A 20,737-nucleotide genomic window follows, 5' to 3' on the forward strand; every position below is an offset into this window, starting at 1 on the left:
CGATATCAAAAATATGCTTGGCGTTGGCAGTGATAGTGGCCAAGCACAATATAGAACAGGAATGGGGGGCAGCTTCTCTCCCGAGGGTGGCTGATTTCTGGAATGGTGCTGGTGAGCTGAACATACAATTTATATGAGTAGAGGATGCCCACATAAATGTGAGACGATATGGGGGGATTGGCAGGATCACCGAGGCTTGTAGATAGGGACAACAAGGTATAGGAAGGAGAACGGTGTTCAACTCTGCTAGGTTAGATTTTGATTGTTGATGTAACCATTGAACACTCTGACTTATGGAGCTATGATATACTATAACGATATAATTTCAATGTACTGTTGGTTGAGCACTGATAAATATTTATATATATTTTTTTAAACCGACTGAATTGCATATGGCTGGGTCCAAACTGTGGTGGCGTGGTGAACCAAAAAATGATGGATTAAACCCAGATCTGTGCCTGGCAGTGAATGTTTGATTTGTTTAGCATTCTGTCCATTGTTTGTTCTTTTTGCTTTTGTCGCTCTACGTGGGAAGGGTATGTTCAGAAGTGGGTTCAAGTTCACTGTGCCACTGGATTGAAGCTAGCCTGGCTGATGAGGGGTAATACCCCAAAACCACTCCCAGGATGTTTGTTTCTGGTCCAGGGAGAACCTGGTCTGGCAGTTTTGGCTGGACTGCTCTCATAGGGTGCAGGGAAAAGAGTGATTTGCATATGACTAGTTCCAAACCGGGGTGGCATGGTAAGCAGATCTGTGACTGGGTGTGAATGTTTGATTTGTTTAGCATTCCATCCATCGTTTGTTCTTTTTGCAACAGACCCGATTCAGACAGGAGACTCCCAATGTTTTAAGCAAGAAAGGGATTTTTTTTATGTTTCTTGCCTAAAATCTCCTCTTTTTTATGATAAGTCAATGGGGAAAAACAATTCCCCAGGTTTTCTTCCCCAAATCTCCCTCTTACAGAGTTAGAAATGTTGGCAAGTATGGTTCACTGGATCACTGAGGGCGGGAGGAATGGGGTAGGGATATCAACTTGGATAACAGAGGGTAGGAGAGAGATGGGAGGGGCACCAAACTGATCTTATAGGGCAGGCGTCAGGGGTTGCAGCAGCACAATACCCCACAGAGTACAAGCAGTGCAGCACTTAGCACAACAGACCATGGCAGGCAATAGGGAGGAGACAGGGCCATGCACATGGACAACAGGGAGCAGAGGTGAAAGAGACAAGGCCAGCAAGATGACCATACCAGACATACAGGAGGGACAGCTGCAGCATACCAGACCATGAAGGGTAGGAATGAGGGGGCAGGGGGTACGACAACGGACCAGACAAGGCACGAGGGAGTGGATAGGAGTCTGCACATTGAAAATGGAGGGCAGGGATGGAGCAGCAAGCTGACCATGGAGGGCAGGCAGGATGGGCACTGGAAGCACAACATACCATGGAGGGTAACTGTAGACTATAATGGCATACACACATACAACAGAGAGAAGGTTGGTGGGGGAGGGGATCATGGCCAGCAAGCTGACCATATGGGGCAGGTGGGTGGGGCTGTGGCAGCGCAGAAGGGCATGCATGGCCATGGTGGGCAAGAGGGAGGGGGCAGGGGCATGCACAAAGGACCATGGACCACAGAAGGGATGGATTGGGGTTGGGCAAGTCAAGAGAGGGCAGGAGAAGGGACTTCACAACAGACCATGTAGGGTAAGCAGGAGGAACAGTTGCAGCACAACAAAGCATGGAGGGCATAAGGAGGTGGCAGCAAAATGAACCATGGACAGAGGGAGGGGATAGAGGCATGGAGCTCGGACTAGCAGGGTGGATGTGGCAGGGACAGGCGGCAGTCATCTGACCATGCTCGGCAGGCAGAAGAGGCAGCTCAACATAGCACTCAGAGTAAATAGGAGGGGCAGTGGCAGGTCCATGGAACATGGTGAGCAAAAAGGATGGAGCAGGGGCAAACACCAACATTGGAGGGCAGGAGAAGGAGAGTAAGGGCAACAAGTTAAGCAATGAGCTTAAGCAGGAGGGCAATGATGGGGCATAGAAGGGGGGCAGAAAAAGTGAGGAGGGACATCCAGCTAATGGGGGGCAGTGGCAGTAGACCAGACCATGCAGAGCAGGAGGGAGGTGGCTGGTGCATGAACTCAGACAACAGATGGTAGGGAGGAGGTGAATGGGAAGCCAAATATTTGTTCATGGCAGGAAGAAAGGGCAGTGAAAGAACAACTGCCACACAGGGCTGTAATGAAGGGGCAGGATCATGGACTTGGACAACAGATGGCAAGGAGGGGGAGGCAGGAGCAGCATCTTGGGTGGGGTCAGCACAATGCCAGGCACTGCATCCAACTCCACCCCCCGCCACAGTGCATAGCGATGGGCATTTGACTTAACATTAAAAAAATTGAAATTGGCTGAAAAAACCAAAGGTTACAGAGACGTTATATTTAGGAAATAGCATTTAAAAAAATTAGAAATGCACTAAAAAAACAAAGGTTACAGGGAGATTATTACACGCATAAAACCATAAAAATGTGGCTGTTATAGTTAGAGTTATTTCAAGTAACTATAACTCGTGCTGTAAGGTATAACTCCTGCCATCACCATGTACTGCTGATTACTCCAGATATTACATCACTCATGACATCTACTATGAAATCATTGATAATATCACTGTAACATTTGCAGTAAAATGATTGAGGAGAAAACTGCACAAGTTATAGTTACCTTAGGGCATGAGTAACAGTTACTTGAAATAACTCTAACCATAACAGCTAAATTAATGTGTTTTTTTGCGTGTAAAATCTGAACCTGACTACAACGTCCCAGCAACCTTTGTTTTTTTATATAACCATAACCGCTTCTCCTCTGAATATATATATATATCTACATACATAAATTTAAAATTGTTTTACAAAAATATGATTCTGGCGGGACAGCTCAAGGTGTCTCAAAGGCCGGACCAAAAAACTCTGCAATGATATATATATATAGATTTCCCATTCTTCCATGAGATTCCAAAATGTACATTATCTTTCAAAGAATCGCTCCAGAATTAATTATTCCACATAGGCCGTTTTCAGATCTTTTTGTTCTGTCGCTCTCAAGGAACACTATTCTTTCACATAGAAAACAACATCTGTGCTATGAACAAAATAATGAATTGAATTTGCATATGCAGTTGACAAGGCAAAACAAATGTTTAGCTTAGTTACATTTATCTCTGACAATGTGTCACTCACTGTCGAGTTACATCGTACTTCTAAGTGTATTGAGAGGAAATAAAAACAGAAACACTATGTTCATAATTCTTGTACTTATAAGGTAATCCTTTTTAAAGTCAGTTAATGCTCCCTATTGCTGCTCATCAATAGTGTGACAGAATAAAAAACATGCAACAAAAATAGCGATAATAGTAGTAATAATAGTAGTAGTAATAGCAGTTGTAATAATAATAATGATTATCATAATTATAATAACTTTAATCACAATGAACAGTACAGCTATGTTTGCTTGCTGTGGGCAGCATTATGTTTTTGTCCAATGGTTGGAAATATCAAAACTTCCTTCTATTTTATTTAAACTTTTTTGTGATTTTCACAAGATATCTAGGACAGTAACAAAATATGGTAGTACTGTACTCATTCCCCAAACTGTTGACCAGGCCCTGAATGTACTGGTCAAATCACCCAATTGTGTTGTGTATGTCTTTGGAGGGTGTCTATCCATAATCCTTGACATTACACCACTGATGTTCCCTCAACACAGCTTGGTAGTACTCAGCCAGGGCGTCACCACCTCTACCAACTTTGGGAGAAAGTCCAATCTATACCATTATTCACTTACACATTTAGTAACAATATCTCTATCTAACATCTCACGTACACCATCAAGTAACGGGCCTTCACATTGTGCACCATTGCTGATGCCCATAAGGAACACTGCAGTAAGCTCATATGGCCACACCTCTGGAACACAAAGTGTCATGTGGTCATGTTTAGGCCCAGGCAGGAGCACAACCATTTTACATGCTCACATTTAAACTTGACATCCTTTCTTGAACGTTGGCACTCAACACACTTTTCCTTGCATGCTTGTACGGATACTGTTCTTTGAAATAGCTACCACCTGAGAGGAGAGGAGAGGGGTATGGTGGGCAATTCCACTTTCTCTGAGGGGGGGTGGCTTGAGCACTGGGAGGGGAAGGGGGGTGTGGGCACTGAGGAAGGGTGGTATAGTTAAAAAAGAAAATGAGCAGAGTTATAGATGGGAATACACTGTAAGGGAATGTATTATTGACAGCACCTTAGATTTAAGCAACATTAGTAGGGATGGGTCATAAAGTTTGTATAATTACAATTAATTTAAATGGTATTTCCAATAAGCAAAAATATGGTGGGTTAATAAGATGGCTAGCTTCAGTCTCACCACAATTTTGTTTCTTCAGGAAACTCATCTCAAGACAAATACACCGAAGCTCTATATCCCCAAGCTCTTTTCTGAAGTTTATTTTGCATTGGCTCAGGCGGCAATAAGGGGGGTTGCCATTTACTTTGGACAAGGGATAGATTGGGAAATTGTTCAAATTCAGAGATACTCGTATGGTAGATGGATATGGGTTACAGCTAAGGTAAACGGTAATACATTGAACTTTGTGAACTATTATGCAACAGTTGTAGATGATCGACAGGTATTATGTAGATCAACAATATAGCTGGGGGGCGGTGGGTTCCATATTTCACTGAGATGTTACAAAAACATGGGCTCCCCCTTGCAAGAGGAGATGTGACCTTTGTGGTTGAGGCCCGCGAAGCATACAGGACAGAGGTATTCTATTCATGGGCTACATTCCCAGCAGCAAATGCACAATCAAGACTTTCTAATGCTTAAACTCTAGCTGCAAAAAGAACTATTGATGGACAGAATGCAGAACAATGTCATACATTCACCCCAGTACAGAGATCTGGGCCTAAATCCATCGTTGTTTTGCTCACCATGCCATTCCAGTTTGGAACCAGCCATATGCAAATCAGTCTCGACCCTGCGCCCAATGGGAACAGTCCAGCCCCAACTGCCAGGGCAGGTCCTCCCTGGACTGCAAACAAGCATCCTACGACCGGTTTCGGGGTTTCACCCCTTTTCAGCCAGGATAGCTTGATTCCAGTGGCATGGAGAGCACGGGATTCACGTCAGAGCATACCCGTCCCACTCGGGGTGACAAATGCAAAAAGAACTATAGATGGACAAAATGCAGAACAATGTCATATATTCACCCCAGTACAGAGATCTGGGCCTAAATCCATCTTTTGTTTGCTCACCATGCCATTCCAGTTTGGACCCAGCCATATGCAAATCAGTCTTTACCCTGCGCCCAATGGGAACAGTCCAGCCCGAACTGCCAGGCCAGGTCCTCCCTGGACTGGAAACAAGCATTCAAGGACCGGTTTCGGGGTTTCACCCCTCTTCAGCCAGGATAGCTTGACTCCAGTGGCATGGAGCGCACGGGACCCACGTCTTGGCATACCCATCCCACTAGGGGTGACAAATGCAACAAGAACTATTGATGGACAGAATGCAGAACAATGTCATACATTCACCCCAGTACTGAGATCTGGGCCTAAATCCATAGTTTTTTTGCTCACCATGCCGTTCCTGTTTGGACCCAGCCATATGCAAATCAGTCTTGACCCTTCGCCCAATGGGAAAAGTCCAGCCCGAACTGCCAGGCCAGGTCCTCCCTGGACTGGAAACAAGCATCCAAGGACCGGTTTCAGGGTTTCACCCCTCTTCAGCCAGGATAGCTTGACTCCAGTGGCATGGAGAGCACGGGACCCACGTCTGAGCATACCTGTCCCACTCGGGGTGACAAATGCAAAAAGAACTATTGATGGACAGAATGCAGAACAATGTCATACATTCACCCCAGTCCAGATATCTGGGCCTAAATCCATATTTTTTTTGCTAACCATGCCATTCCAGTTTGGACCCAGCCATATGCAAATTAGAATTGACCCTGCGCCCAGTGGGACCAGCCAGGCCAGGTCCTCCCTGGACTGGAAACAAGCATCCAAGGACCGGTTACAAGGTTTCAAGCTATCCTGGCTGAAGAGGAGTGAAACCCCAAAACCGGTCCTAGGATGCTTGTTTCAGGTCCAGGAAGGACCTGGCTTGGCAGTTCGGGCTGGATTGTTCCCATGAGGCACAGGGTCAAGACTGATTTGCATATGGCCAGGTCTAAACTGGAGTGGCATGGTGAGCAAAAGAATGATGGACTTAACCCAGATCTCTTGACTGGGGGTGAATGTTTTGATTTGTTCTGCATTCTGTCCATCAATTGTGTGTCTTTTTTAAACTCTAGCTGCAGCTCCTGACAAATGCACAGCCTATGAAGCACTGAAAGTACTTTTAACATTTCAAAAACACCAAAATTGGTTTGAAGGCGCCCGCCACATATTACCCGAGACTTGGTCCCCTCAGCAAAGAGGGAGCAACATGGCCAGTCTTAGCCGATTATACACCATAACCAGACATAGCAAATCTGACAGCACCAGAACTATGTAAACTGTACACAAGTCTGATCAGAATATGTAGATGTTTGACACAATATCTGATGCAAACAATGACAGTAAATCCCACAAGGGCAGCTCAAGCTGCACAACCACAATTGGGTTCTCTTGAAATTAGTCCAGTGACCATCAATGCAGTCATGGGTAAGATTCCAATCAGAGAGGAGGTGATTTTGTTCTGGATTGCACAAAAACAAAATCAACTTGAAGCAGTTTTTCCCCATACGGGACCCCAAGAAAAACATAGAATTCTCACAATATGCTTGCCAATGGGGATGGCAGAGGTGATTAAACAGATCCAAAATGAGTACAGGGCAGCCACTGCCCTGGATTTGGGGATGAAACTGATGGACACCTTGGCCTCAGTATCCGCAATAACACTAAGCAAAATAAAAGGGGAAATAGCAGCATTGGCTATACACCAGCGACTCACACAGGTTACTCTGGGAGACCAGGAGTGCAAATTACTTAAAATTATTGAGGAAACCTATGCACCAATAGGTAGAAATAAATTGAGAGCCAGACCGAGTAAACCACAGATTAAGGGTAATCCTGAAAAGAATAACTCAAAGCAGGCACCAGAGTCTTCTAAAAAGAAGTGGGATAATAAGGACAATAAAGAAAAGACTAAAACACAGGGTGGGTCTACTCAACAGGAGTCCACTGAAAAACGCTATAATCTGAGCAATCATGATACTATTAAAACGCCTGAAAGGTAACAAAATATTGATACACGTTCCAGGCATTCGAAAAGCATATGTGAAACTGAAGAAGGACTCACAATGCTCTTCTGACTTCATAATAAAAAAGGAAGACAAACCTAAACAGTCCAAGCCTCCAATTAAAACTAAGAAGGTAGTTGGCCTTAAAGTCAAGCATGCCATGGATATTGAGGACACTGCTTCTGAACAAGGAGTGGGCTCTGACCATGCTGGACAGTTTGGCAGAAGTCATGATAGTTCGGCTGAATCTTATGGAGTGTCTGGGGGCAGTAGCAATGAGTGACAACATCTAGTCAATCATATCAAATGCAACTACAGATGGAGGGGGATATACCACGTACCATAAATGTTCTCTTTTGGGAGAACTTGTCATCCAGCTATAACATTATCTTGGCTGAAAAGGATTGGCCACCAGAGTTTGTTATGGATTGCCCAAAAGTGTAAAAGGTCATTTTACCTGCCTTTTCCAAGCTCGTTCCAGATGCGGTTAAACCTTTATGCGCCAAGGAGTGGGCCATAGCGCAAGCTCCGGCATTATACTGCAACCATGTGAGTTGGGATAATGGATCTCTTCATCACATGATACCAGCGTAGTCCACCCCACAACCACAAAGACAATACCCCATTAAACATTAGGCTAAAAAACAAGTTAGAGAAATACACAACTTGAATACCAAGATGTAATAGAAAGTTGCAACTCCTCTATGAATACAACTTTATATCCAGTGATGAAACCAGACCATTCATATAATTTATTGTTAGATTACAGACACTTGAACACTACTATACGCATATTCGCTGTACAAAACGTGAATAGACCTGCACTAATGAACAATATAGTGCATAAAAAATATCAAACCACATTAGACATATCAAATGGAAGATGATTTGAGTGAAATACGCAGCTTTAAGCAAGAGCAAAGCAAAGTTTCCGAGGATATGCAGTGGAAGTTGGAAGATTATGAAAATCGGCAGCGCCGCAATATTATAAGACTTTTGAGGGTGGAGGAAGGGATCGAAGGGCAAGATGTCAGGATGTTTGTGGTGAACTTGCTAAAGGGTGCATTCCCAGAGCTATCTGCCTGGCATTGGGAAACCGAAATTCAGAGAGCTCATCGATTCCCTCTAGTGGCTAGGAGAGAGCAGAATCCACGACAAGACACTAGACCTAGAGCTATTCTTTTGTTTGTAGGTAATTTCTTGCTGCGACAACAGATATTGGAGAAAGCAAAGCCAGAATCCAAACGTACATTCAATGGTGTGTTTTTTTTCGCTAGGCCTGACTTCTGTCATGTAACTGTAGAGCGAAGGTGGAGGTTGAGACAGCTGATAGCACCAATACAGGCCTTAGGGTCAGAAGCTTATCTGCTCTACCCTGCCAAACTAAAGATAGTTACAAAAGGCCAGGTGAAGATGCTTTCTCCGAAATAAAGGTGAAAGAGTATATGGTAGATGTGTTGGGCTACAAGGAGAGGGGAGGTCTTTAAAAAAAATAAAATAAAAAAAAAAAAAAGGAATCTAGCTAGACTGGGAGGGTTCACACAGAAAATACAGCATATTTGGCGTTTTCAGCGCAGCACAAGGTGGTTTTTGTTGGTTTTGAGTATTTCATTAGTGGTCAATATAAGATCAATGTACGGGGTTTTCTAATGACATGCAAAATAGCCTCAATTAATATTTGTGGCCTCAACGATGTTCACAAAAGATTGCGAGTATCGGCTCTACTGAAAACAATGAATTTGGACTTAATCTGCCTCCAGGAAACACATATAGAGGGTGGTAGGAGGTTTTTGTTGGAGCAGCTGGGATTTTCTCTATTGGCTAATACAAAACAGGGGTCTAAAACTAGGGGGGTTGTGGTGCTGGGTAAAAATAGGGATATAGTAGTAAGCAGGAAGAGAGAAGATCAATGGGGTAGATGGGTGATATTGGAAATTATATTTAGGGGGAGAGGTTCACGTTGGTTTCAGTCTACGGCTCCACTGAGGATGATCCAGAAATGTTTCAGTTTTTAGATGCGGAGTTAGCTCTGTGGTCTGAAACGATTATTTGCTGTGGCGATTTTAATATCCATTGTCCAGCTGGGGTATCTTTAACTGCAGGGAGGGGTTATGCCGGTAGGAAAAGAAAAACATTCAGGGCACTAAAGGACTTGGCAAATAATAATTCATTGATAGACATTTGGGCCACTATTTATCCCCTCAAGGACGGAAGTACATTTTTCTCAGCACCACATAGGGTTTTGGTCAGATTAGACTACTTTTTGATATCTAATTCCCTGGTTAGTAGATCTCAAATAGAAAAGCACCCTCGGATTGTATATGACCAGAGCCCCTTGATTTTAACTGTCAAAATGGGTCAGCGGCGGGTAATGGGTACCTCTTGGACATATGAAAGAGCCCTGTTAATAGAGGAGGCATATATTAAACATATGAAATCTTGGATTAGGAATTTTTGGGAAATAAACAGGGGGACTGCGGATTCTGGAATGGAAAAGCAGGTATACGAGGAGAAACGTTGAGTTATTCGTCATATAAACAGAAAAGGGAAAAAGCAAGATTTAATGAAGTAGTTATAGAGCTAGCTAAAGCAGAGGAAGACCTATACTTAGCGGTACAGCTTAAACAGCCTGTGGAACAACTGGGCTTAAAGATAGTTAGTCTTAAAGCAAAGGCAGTAGAGAGTATTTCTAGTAAGGCTGCTGCTAGATATTTAACAAAGAGAGAGGAGGCCTATGAGTTGAGCGAGAGAGTGGGGCATATATTGGCTATTCGCTCCAGACAAAAAGCTTTGTCAGCAGAGATTAAGAAGATCATGGATGTCCAGAGTAATGTGGTCACAGAACCTGTGGCAGTAAGGGAAGTGTTTAGACAGTTTTATGAGACCCTGTACAGCTTAGACAAGGATCTAGATTCAGAGGATATTTCAGACTATCTTAACAATATCAGGCTAACAATTCTTCCTGAGGAAGACAGGGGTCTGTTAGATGCGTTGATTAAGTCGGAAGAAGTGAAGGTAGCACTGGATAGCCTTGCTGCGGGTAAAGCCACGGGCCCAGATATGATCCCAGTAGAATTCTATAAAGTTTTTAAAGAGGTATTAGACGTTGAGCTCTTCCGTACTCTGCTACAGGCACAAAGAGGGGAATCTATTCCTAACTCATGGGGAGGGGCCGATATTGTAGTTATTTTGAAAAAAGGTAAAAGTCCACTGGCACCATCTTCATATAGGCCCATTACCCTAATGAATGCAGACGTTAAAGTCTATTAAAAAATACTCGCGAAGAGATTGGCCGATGTAATTGAGACTCTGGTTAGTCCTATACAACATGGTTTTATACCTGGCAAGGGCACGACACAACACATAAGACAGATATTTACACTCTTTGATGCCGTAGAGGTCCCAGGAGATCCTATGGCGGTATTGTTACTGGACGCTGAAAAAGCATTCGATAGGGTCTCCTGGGAATTCTTATGGTCAGTTTTGAGATGGTATGGATTCGGCGAGAAATACATCAGAGCTATTCAGACTTTATATAATAAGCCATCATCTAGAATTAGGGTTAATAAAGGACAACCAGCCGCAGTGCAAATAGAAAGAGGGACTAGACAGGGGTGTCCGTCTTCCCCCCTTTTGTGTGTGCTTTATATGGATCCATTTTTGCGTAGATTAGAAACTAATGTTAACATACCACCAATAATAATTAATAATATGGAAATTAAGACGCAGGCATATGCGGACGACGTGGCAATTATTACATCTAACCCCACTCTTGCTATTAGTACAATAGAATTGGAAGCACAACATTTTGGTCAGGCGGCAGGCTACAGACTTAATAAGACAAAAACACAGATTGTAAGGAACTCACATGTGTTATGTAATGACAACAGAGTAGTTAATTGGGCAGTATACTTGGGAATAAGAGCATCGGCAGACCTTGAGAGAGTGGTTGAGCAGAACATGACCCCCCTAATGGCAAATGTAAAATTAGATTTAGACAGAATGAATAACCTCCATCTCTCTTTAGTGGGCTGCACGAATGTCATCAAAATGGTAATTTTGCCCAAATTTATGTATTTGTTTAGAGCATTACCATTATTTTTTGGGGCAAAATGGTTTCAGGCGTTAGAGTCGATGTTAAATAGATTTATTTGGGCACATGGAAAGACTAGGAGGGCGTATGGATTTAATAACCTTCCAAGGGAAAAAGGGGGTGGGGGGCCCCTGATTTTAGACTATACTATTTGGCTACAGCATTGCAATATATGCAGGGTTTGATTGGTGGAGGGGCACATCCTAGAATTTCGAGAATGTCCACGGCGGTGTATGCATTAGTTTTGGGGGTGGACGCTGAGAATAGTTTTTTAAATTGTACGGATTTCTCCTACTTCAAAAGAACAAGGTTTAAGACAGTTATCGCCGCTGTTAATATCTGGATGACCTTCCTGAAAAAATCTGGGTTGGGCAGGTATAACAGGTACACCCGAATGTTTAAGAATAAATCCTTACCAGGGGAGATTTTTGCAGATTCGGTCTTTGCAACTTGGGAACATAAGGGGATCAGGAGGATAGGGGATATTATTGGTCCAGATGGGATTGTGCAGTTTACTGACTTAGTAACTAAACATCAAATAGACAGCAGGAGCTTTTTCAAATTTCTGCAAGTTAGAAGTTTTTTAAATACTATGCGAGGAGGGACCATAGGGTTTAATAATAATGAAATTCTAGATAAGATTGAGAAGGGGGAAGATTGCAAGATACGCAGTTTCTATGCAAGTTTAGTAGCTGGAAAAACAGATGATCTTGCTAAATATAGCGATAAATGGGCTATGAAATTGGGTATTGAGAACGCCGGTTTTCAGGAATCGTTGGATTTGGGACGTATAGTGCTTTGTTCGGCACCGTTACAATCACAGCATTATAAAACTCTATATTGTTTGTATTATACACCGGCTAGAATAGCACAATGGGGTGGTACTCTAGGGATTCATTGCCCACGCTGTAATCAATTACACGCAGATTTAGTCCACATTTTTGCTACCTGCCCCCAACTCTTTACGCTGATTAAGGAGGTGGAGGGATTCATGGGAATGTATCTCGGGATCCAAATTAAAATTACATCTACTGTGATTTTACTGGGCATAACTTTAGATAGGGATGCTATCAATCGAGATTTTATTTTTGTAGCCATGGCAGTATTTCGACTTGTCATAGCAAGAGCATGGTTGGATAAAACACCTCCCACAAGGAATCAATGGCTATCCAATCTTTTGGCAGCCTATAATTTAGAAAAAGGGATCTATGAGCGTAAAGGCAGAAAGGGGAGGCAGCTGGGGTTGAGAATCTGGGATCCAATACGGATATGGAAAGAGCAAATGGAGTAAAAATTTAGTCATATTGTTTACATTACCCTATTTCAGAGAAAGATTAATGAATTATCATACAAGCTATTTGAAAGAAAGATTAATGAATTATCATACAAGTTATTTTTATTATAATTGATAGATAGGGTTTCTGTTTTGCATCCTTGTTTTTCTGTATAGTCACTAATGGATGTATTCTATGCTGTGCTGTACTGTAATATATGGTATATGAAGTTTTTTTAATAAAAAGAATTAAAAAAAAAAAAAAGACATATCAAATGGATTCTTCTACCAAAATATAGCATCTGAAAGCAGGTACTTGACCATATTCAACGCCCTGGGTTATAAGAACAGCCCCATATTTTCTCAGCCTGGGTAACAGACCTTTTACAAGATTTTAACTACCAGGTATTGTGCTATGTTGATGACATATACTTAACGGATGATGGCCTATCCACTTACTTGTCTAGAGTAGATTGCATAGCATTGAGATTTTCTCACATGGGCCACAAATTTAATTTAAAGAAATAAAAAATTGCCTATCTCAGTGTCCTGTTTTTCAGATATGAGCTGTGAAGCGAAGGCAGAAGCCTTGTAACCCATTGCTTAGAGAAATGTGTGCTTTTACAACCACCAAACACTTTGATGAAACTCCAATCAATATTGGGTTTACTACATTTTAGCAGAATTTACATTCCAGATTATGCAGAATGGGTAAAACCATTCTACAGCTTGATTTGTTCAGACTTTTCAATTTCACTTTGGGCACTTGAACACACACAAATTCTACGTTCAGTACATGCTGACAAGTTAGCTTCAAAATATTTACACATGTGTTAACACCACCAACCTGGTGATCCGTATAATTGTGGGCACATCAGGGTACATCTACGTCACATTCAATGAAGGAGACACTGTACCCATTGCGTATATAAATCACATTTATATACAAATGCAGGAATGCGTTTTGCACTGACAGAAAAAATCCTGATTGCAGTATAGACTGGTGTAGTGAAAGAAAGATCATTGGTTCAGGGGAAACACATAATTGCTGTGACTCCTGTTACAAAGGCCTGTGTTCCAAACACAAAAGCTTTACATCAAAGAGAGATACAATGGGCCAATTCACTCACAGCAACAGATGTAGAATACATATGTGACTCTACATTGCAAACTCAAGCATATCTCCAATATAAATATGAATATCCTCGGCCCAATGAAGTCATGTCTCTAGATCAGTATGATTATATAATCCATATTGATGGTTCAGCTCAGTCTGCCATAGGGACAAAAGACTCACACACATGATGAACAGAATGCGAAACAAATTAAACATTCACCCCCAGTCAAGAGATCTGGGTTATATCCATTGTTCTTTTGCTCACCATGTCACCCAAGTTTACACTCAGCCATTTGCAAATCTGTCTTGACCCTGCTCCTCATGGAAACAGTCCAGCCCGAACTGCCTAGCCAGGTCCTCTCTGGACCAGAAACAAGCATCCTGGGAGTGGTTTCAGGATATTCCCCCTCATCAGCCAGGCTAGCTTGAATCCAATGCTTTAAGGTTAGGTTTCATATTACATATTACGTCCACGAAGTGGGTGTCATGTGGTCACATTTAGACCTGGGCAGGAACACCACAATTTTACACGCTCACTTTTAAACTTGCCATCTTTTCTTGAACGTTGACACTTGACACGCTTTTGCCTGCATGCTTGTACAGATAACGTTCCATGAAATAGCTATGCTTACATTTACAAATCTTTGTAGGCACCTTATCAGAGTCTTGAACATTCTACATGAAAGCTAAAGTTCACTGCGACAAAATGCTGTTGTTTATTATTGTTCGCTCTGTGACAGCTTTGTCATGCTAGAATCAATAATGGAAGCCTGACTGGGACACTGGCATGACAACACATAACTTCTTTGTTTAGTTAGAGGAGCATTTTGCTGGCATTGTGAGGCCGACCCATGCCGGAATTGCTCAGCTGATTCCTGTTTACCTCCTGCGAGGGATGAAGCTCAGCTCTCCACCAAGACAGGCTCCCTAATGACACTCACCCACAGGTAACGGGGAAGTTAGATCACCGAGAGGGATTCTGGTAGATTCACCCACCCTAGGCACACTAGGATAGGTAGTGCTAGGTAGGAGTACAAAATATGACAGTACCTATATGCAAGCATATATTCTCTGTAACAGCACAATGGCTGAATTATCTTCTTTGCCTTTTCTTGTAATGCTGATCACACTATTCTGTTTCCTTCTATAGATTATTGCAGAATCATAATGTTTTAATAAATAAGTATTTCTTGTGTATCTCTTTTTGGTATGCATGAGTTACCAAATGAGAAGGCTCTAGATCTGTTACCACAGACATAGGGACTGATTTTGATCTTGGTGGATGGGTTACTCCGTCACATTGGTGACAGATATTACGTCCGCCAAAATGAAATCCTATTATATCCTATGCAACTTGTTTTTCAGCGGACGGGATAGCCATCACCGTTATGACTGAGTGACTGAGTAACCCATCTGTCAAGATCTAAATCAGGCCCATAGTCTAAAAAGCCCTGTAATGATTCAAATATCTCAACTACCTGTTTCACATGGTAGCTACTCAGAGGAACTAAATGTTTAGGGCAATTACATGTGAAATTTGTAATATTTGTCACTAAATCTTTAGCCTCTCCTTCCCAGTGTCTCGTGAGAAGTAGTCGTGAGAAGTGGTTTTATCCTCAAATCTTGGTTTATCCTAGCAAAAGAGGTTTAGTGCTCCCTCCCACCCATCCAAACTGACTGGTTATCCTGCTCAGGAGTGCCTGTCATGCCTCGCATGCTACAGCTATTTTCTTTTCATCCTGCACCTACGGATTCAACAGTATTGCAGCTGTCAAGGCACAGTGACAGCCAGTGCATCCCTTATACCCCAGTTGTGGCATCTGTTGAACATACCATGGCTAGTATTGGCAGGCCCCTCTTCAAGGCAAGACAAACACCCAGTTCAGGCTTGGCAATATGTCATTTATTCCACGCAGTGCCACCATCCGCAATTATCCATGTATGCCATGAAAGTCTCTGCGGGCGCAAATCCTGCACTAGCTGGAATCCTTGGTTTTTTTGTGGTTTTTTTAAATCCTCATTCGCCTCCGACCCCAGTTGACAAAAAATTGGATGTCGTTACCGTTACTCGGTTTTAAGGAGGCGTAGGCCATCGAGATGAACCAAGAGGTAGCGCCAGCCTACCGGTCCAACAATCCCAAAGAATGTCACTGGCCCCTTTTTTAGGAGGGGGTGGTCTAACTCTCTTCCGTTAAAGTATAGCCGGAGACTGTTTATGTTAGCCCTATAAGCGTGGAAACTGAGGGAAGGGCCCAACACAGACAGAGAGTTCTCAAAGAGGCCCAATTATAGGATCCAAAATTATTTTAAACGTGCAAAACATAACTCAAACCCCTAAATAATACTCCCTCAAAAACTAGCGCTGAGACCAGCTTAATAAACAGTCCCATAGTGCTTTCTTCTTGCTGTTCTGCAATCTACCCAGATCAGTCTTAGATATTTTATATAGAGAGGACAGCCATTCCGAATGTGTGGGGGTGTGACATCTACCCATCTCTTACAAATTTCTCTCCTAGCCAACAAGATTGCATAAAAGAGGAACCCCCTAACGGGCCCGTTACCTCACTGGCTATGCCAAAGATGATCAGGGCAAGAGAAATTTGGACTGGGAATCCCAAAATATCAGCAATAGTTGCCCCTACTCTTTAAACATATGAATATCTGAGGCATTTACTAAATCACACTTCTTGCAGCTAACTGGGGGGCCCTTTGATATTTTGAACAGTCTTAATGCAGATAAGTAGGCCCCGTGGGTAGTAAAATAGTGATTCCACCTGAGCCAGGCTGGTTTTACCGCTACGAACAAGATGTTAAAGGAAGTTTGCCACAGGTCTTCACATTGTTCATCTGGTATAGAGGCTTCCCACAGTTCTTCTGCTAATTTAAAATCGCCATCGATAGCTTCCTCTATGGACCAGTAAAAGAAGGAGACCTCTTTCTTTCCCACCGGCCTTGAGACTATTTGTTCCTTCAGGGCATTTCCAATGCCTATAGGTTTTTTAAAGTTCTGGGCCCAACTGTGCAGTTGTAGATACTTAAACCTAGACATGCCCTCCTCTCGCCTGTTATGGAGTGACAGCAGGAATTCTTGTTGTATCAGTCTATTACAATTGACTGATGGTGCGGCGGGTGGGGGTCGGAATCCTTGCAGGATATTGAGGGGTCCTCAGGGAATAAGAATGTTTGCTTCCTGTCAGCCATCCTGTCAGTACACCACACAAAATCTTCCTATTTACTATCAGAAAGTTAGCTGGAAGTTAGAAATAAACTGGTTGCTGCTGTATGCAGAACGACAAAGAGGTAGTGATTCTGGTAGTGCCCCTTATGGAGTCGGAATTCACAATTACAGCAATTGAACAAAACACATTTTACTGCTTGACGTCTGTTGTACGCCATTTACTTTTTTATCTCAGACTTTCAATCTTACAGAAACTGCTTTCATTTAATGTATTGATTTTACTTTTACTGTGTACCTTTATTGTCATTCTACCACTGGGATGATGCTCAGACTTTGAAACTAAATGTGAAAAGTAGTTAAATGGGGCACTTTGGCAGTTATTATACCAAGACTAATAAAAAAATGTAATACACTGAAATGGGCCATAGTAAGCATGAGATGAATATGCACACAAAATCTAGCAAACTCCATGCATTCTCCGTCTATGCAGATTGGGTCTGTGATCATAGTTTAGCATCAAGGCAGTGCACCCTACTAGAATATTTCTGTTATTTTAGTGCAATACCTACCAATCTGAAGGACCTTAGAACTGATAATCCTTCCACATTGGCCAGTCCCAGCTCCATGAGGCTAAGGCTGACGATAATTCCATCAAAGATATTCCAGCCTTCTTGAAAATAATAATATGGATCCAGTGCAATTATCTTGAAGACCATTTCTGCAGTGAAGATCCCAGTGAAAATCTAGAGAAAAATGAAATTTGGTAATTCACCACTATAGCAAATATATATTGGTTAGGAACTTACATTATCTATGTCATTTGTATGTATTTCCTGAGTAACTTGATTGCACTAGCAACTGGAAATATTCTCTTTGCCAGATGAGAGATCAGCCACCAAGCAATATGATATTTCTCGTGCTACTGTGACATCACAGTTTCGCAGCCTATTTGCTGAAATTTGACAGCAGGCACTAACAGATAGTTCATTGTGGAATTTCATTCAGCCCTTGAGTTTATAAATTAAACTTTCACGAGGTGTTTAAATGGTTACTATGAGACTGTGCTTGCTAGTTGATGGTTTCAGGGCGGCAAACTAATTTTACATTTTAAAGCAGGTTAAATGTAACTAAGATTAATACCTGCTAGTTGATATTTTTTTTATAATTAGGATTGAAGATAGGTGACTTCAATGACTGGTAGACTAGTTCATCACCTATTTTTGGAACCTGTCTATTAAGGTTGACCTTAGTCGAATTAATGCATAAATAGGAATAAAGAAAATATCCATGCTATGAAACCTTTCAGTGAACTAACTTACTGTGGGACTTGCAGAGTCACATGTAGCCTTTTCACATATAATGGTGGGAGTTGCTAGATGTGTGAGATGCATGCAGAAATCTAGGGTGCAAACATTTATCTCAATTACTCGTTTGCTTCCATTTTCCATGTTAAAGTTGTGTTCTCTCAAGTCAATCCTACCCCTTGCTATTGTTTTGTCGTGTTACGGCTCTAGAGTTTTGGGGACCTGACTTGGAGCTGTCCGCTTTCTCTGTGTGTCTTTTGTGGCACCTAGTGCAGTAGTAGGCCTGAAGCTATGACAGACAGCACGACTGTAAGAGTGAGGTATACTTTTTATTGTTTCCAACCTGACCTGACAATTTTTGCATTATAAATCCAATGCATCACAAAAGACCAGTCACAAATACTTACAGAAAGACTGCCTCATTACTATTCATGAGGAAGAAATTCACGTGCTAATATCTGAGATGCAGCTTTAAAACAGATTGTAAATCTCTAGCCTTAATTTGCATTTGCAAAGTGCTGTCATTGCAAATGCTGTCCACTGTAAGGACAGGGGCAACAATTACAAAAATATGTGGTGCAAAGTAAAATTACATTGAGGCAACATGCAGCAGTTGATGAGGTCACTGGACCAGCTGCTAGTTTTAAAGTGAATGGCTGCCTCATGCAAATATTCCACTTGTTAATATATACTAACTGCTCTCTGCCTTTTCTAATATTTCAATGGTTTGTGACATGAGAACAAATTGCAAACTATTGATACATTTCCTTGTACTTAGGGAGGAAAGTGGACTATTCCTTTTCTACATCCTTTTTCATGCCGTTCAATAGGAGTCCCAAAGTTGAAATTGTTAGTTAGTTGCATGCAAATACTCGCCCACCCTTACTTCATCAGCCTATACAAAAGGCAAGTCTCTTGATCTCATTACCATCAAACTGAACCTAATTTATCTACAAGATAAGATTAACCCTCAACACTCACACTCTTCTCTTCCTCATCTCCATCCTCAATTTCCAAAAAGGATGCCAGTAAAAGATCAACACCGTAACTGGAGAAGTCATGGAAACAATAAATTACTGTTGAAACTCTCCTAAATTTAAGGAAGTAAAAAAAATATCCACAAATATTTTATCCTCCTAACTAAAGCCAAAAGTGTTAAGAACTGGATCAACAAATTAATCATACAAGAGCCCTCATCAAAATCATAAAAAACACAAGCCCCATCAGCAGACCTAAAATTCTTATTTTTGCTAAATTATTTACAGAGAAATAGAAAAGAAGCTCAATGATCTCTCTCATTCACTCTCTCCTTTAGATGACCCAAACCACTTATTTAGAGGACCCTGCTCTGAGGACAGTGCACCTCTAATTCTCAAAATAGTATTCACCTCACTAGATGAAGGCATTTTTCAACAGCACTCCAATCCAGTCAAGCATCGCCCTAACTCAAAAAATCAAATCTTGACTCAAATAATCTTCAAAACCTCAGACCAAGCACCATATTTCCATTCCAGGAAAAAATTAATAGAAAAACTGTCACCAATCAACTAGTGTCAAACATTTGCTACTGCTACGCCAAACTCGAACAACGTCTCTCTAGTTTCAGACATAAATGCAGTGAAAATACAGCAACCCTTCAAATCCTTGAATTCATACTGAGAGTCTTGGATGATGGAAACAAGTGTTTAGTGGTCCCATTGTTTTCGTTGGCCGCCTTCAACACTATCAGCTACAACTCTTTTCTAAATGTCCTCTTATCAGCAAATTGGATAACGACCAAACTTTTAAACATACCCAGTAAAATGTTGCATTCCTAAAAGTTCAGTCCTCTCAACTCAACTTTCTTACCTCTATATGGAACCCCTGAGTACAATGGATCAAGACAGGAACATCTTCATACACTAATGGCCTGGATCTCATAGACTTTGAACTCTCTGAACATTACATCCATAAAGAGACATTTGAACATTGGAAGTCTGCCTTCTCTCAAAAACTGCTATGCTCTTATGCTCCTCTGACCCCACCAGTTCCAAAATTACTCAACAACCTTCTTCCGCTTGGCATTACCCCCATAGAAGAGCCAATTTACAATTGATACCAATACCTAACTTCCCAATAGCTTGAAAAACCGCTTTCTATCAGTTACACCAGATTTCAGAACAGAAGTATATTCACCCATTCTCTTACACCTCGATGGAGGAAATGTGATCCTGGCTGGTCTCCAAAAACCATTTAAGGCCACCCTTCATGCAGTGGCACGACTTGTCTCCATTGCTACACAAATTCTGATAGACTTTAGACACACATGCTTATGTATTGCAATAATGATCAAGAACATCATGTGCGCATGGAGGATATTTTGCCAGCATTATCTGCACAAGATGGGGAATGGCTGCTGCATATAGAGAACAGGACAGCCTTCAGGACATATTGGAGGGTAATACACAAGTTTTCCTGGCAAAGTAGCACCTCGACAATCTAT

General features: G+C 41.9%; 1 protein-coding gene across 1 annotated transcript in view; it reads right to left on the reverse strand.

Annotated features, from left to right (window-relative positions):
- The window catches only part of LOC146861242 (sodium channel protein type 2 subunit alpha-like), a 784,117-nt gene that overhangs the window by 393,574 nt on the left and 369,806 nt on the right, over positions 1-20,737 (reverse strand). Inside the window, exon 15 of the mRNA XM_085645402.1 lies at positions 17,521-17,694. Within this exon, the coding sequence (XP_085501528.1) occupies positions 17,521-17,694 (174 nt within the window). The remainder of the gene's footprint in view (positions 1-17,520; positions 17,695-20,737) is intronic.

Source organism: Triturus cristatus, chromosome 3_1, assembly GCF_964204655.1.
Source record: "Triturus cristatus chromosome 3_1, aTriCri1.1, whole genome shotgun sequence".
NCBI classification, from domain to species: Eukaryota; Metazoa; Chordata; class Amphibia; order Caudata; family Salamandridae; genus Triturus; species Triturus cristatus.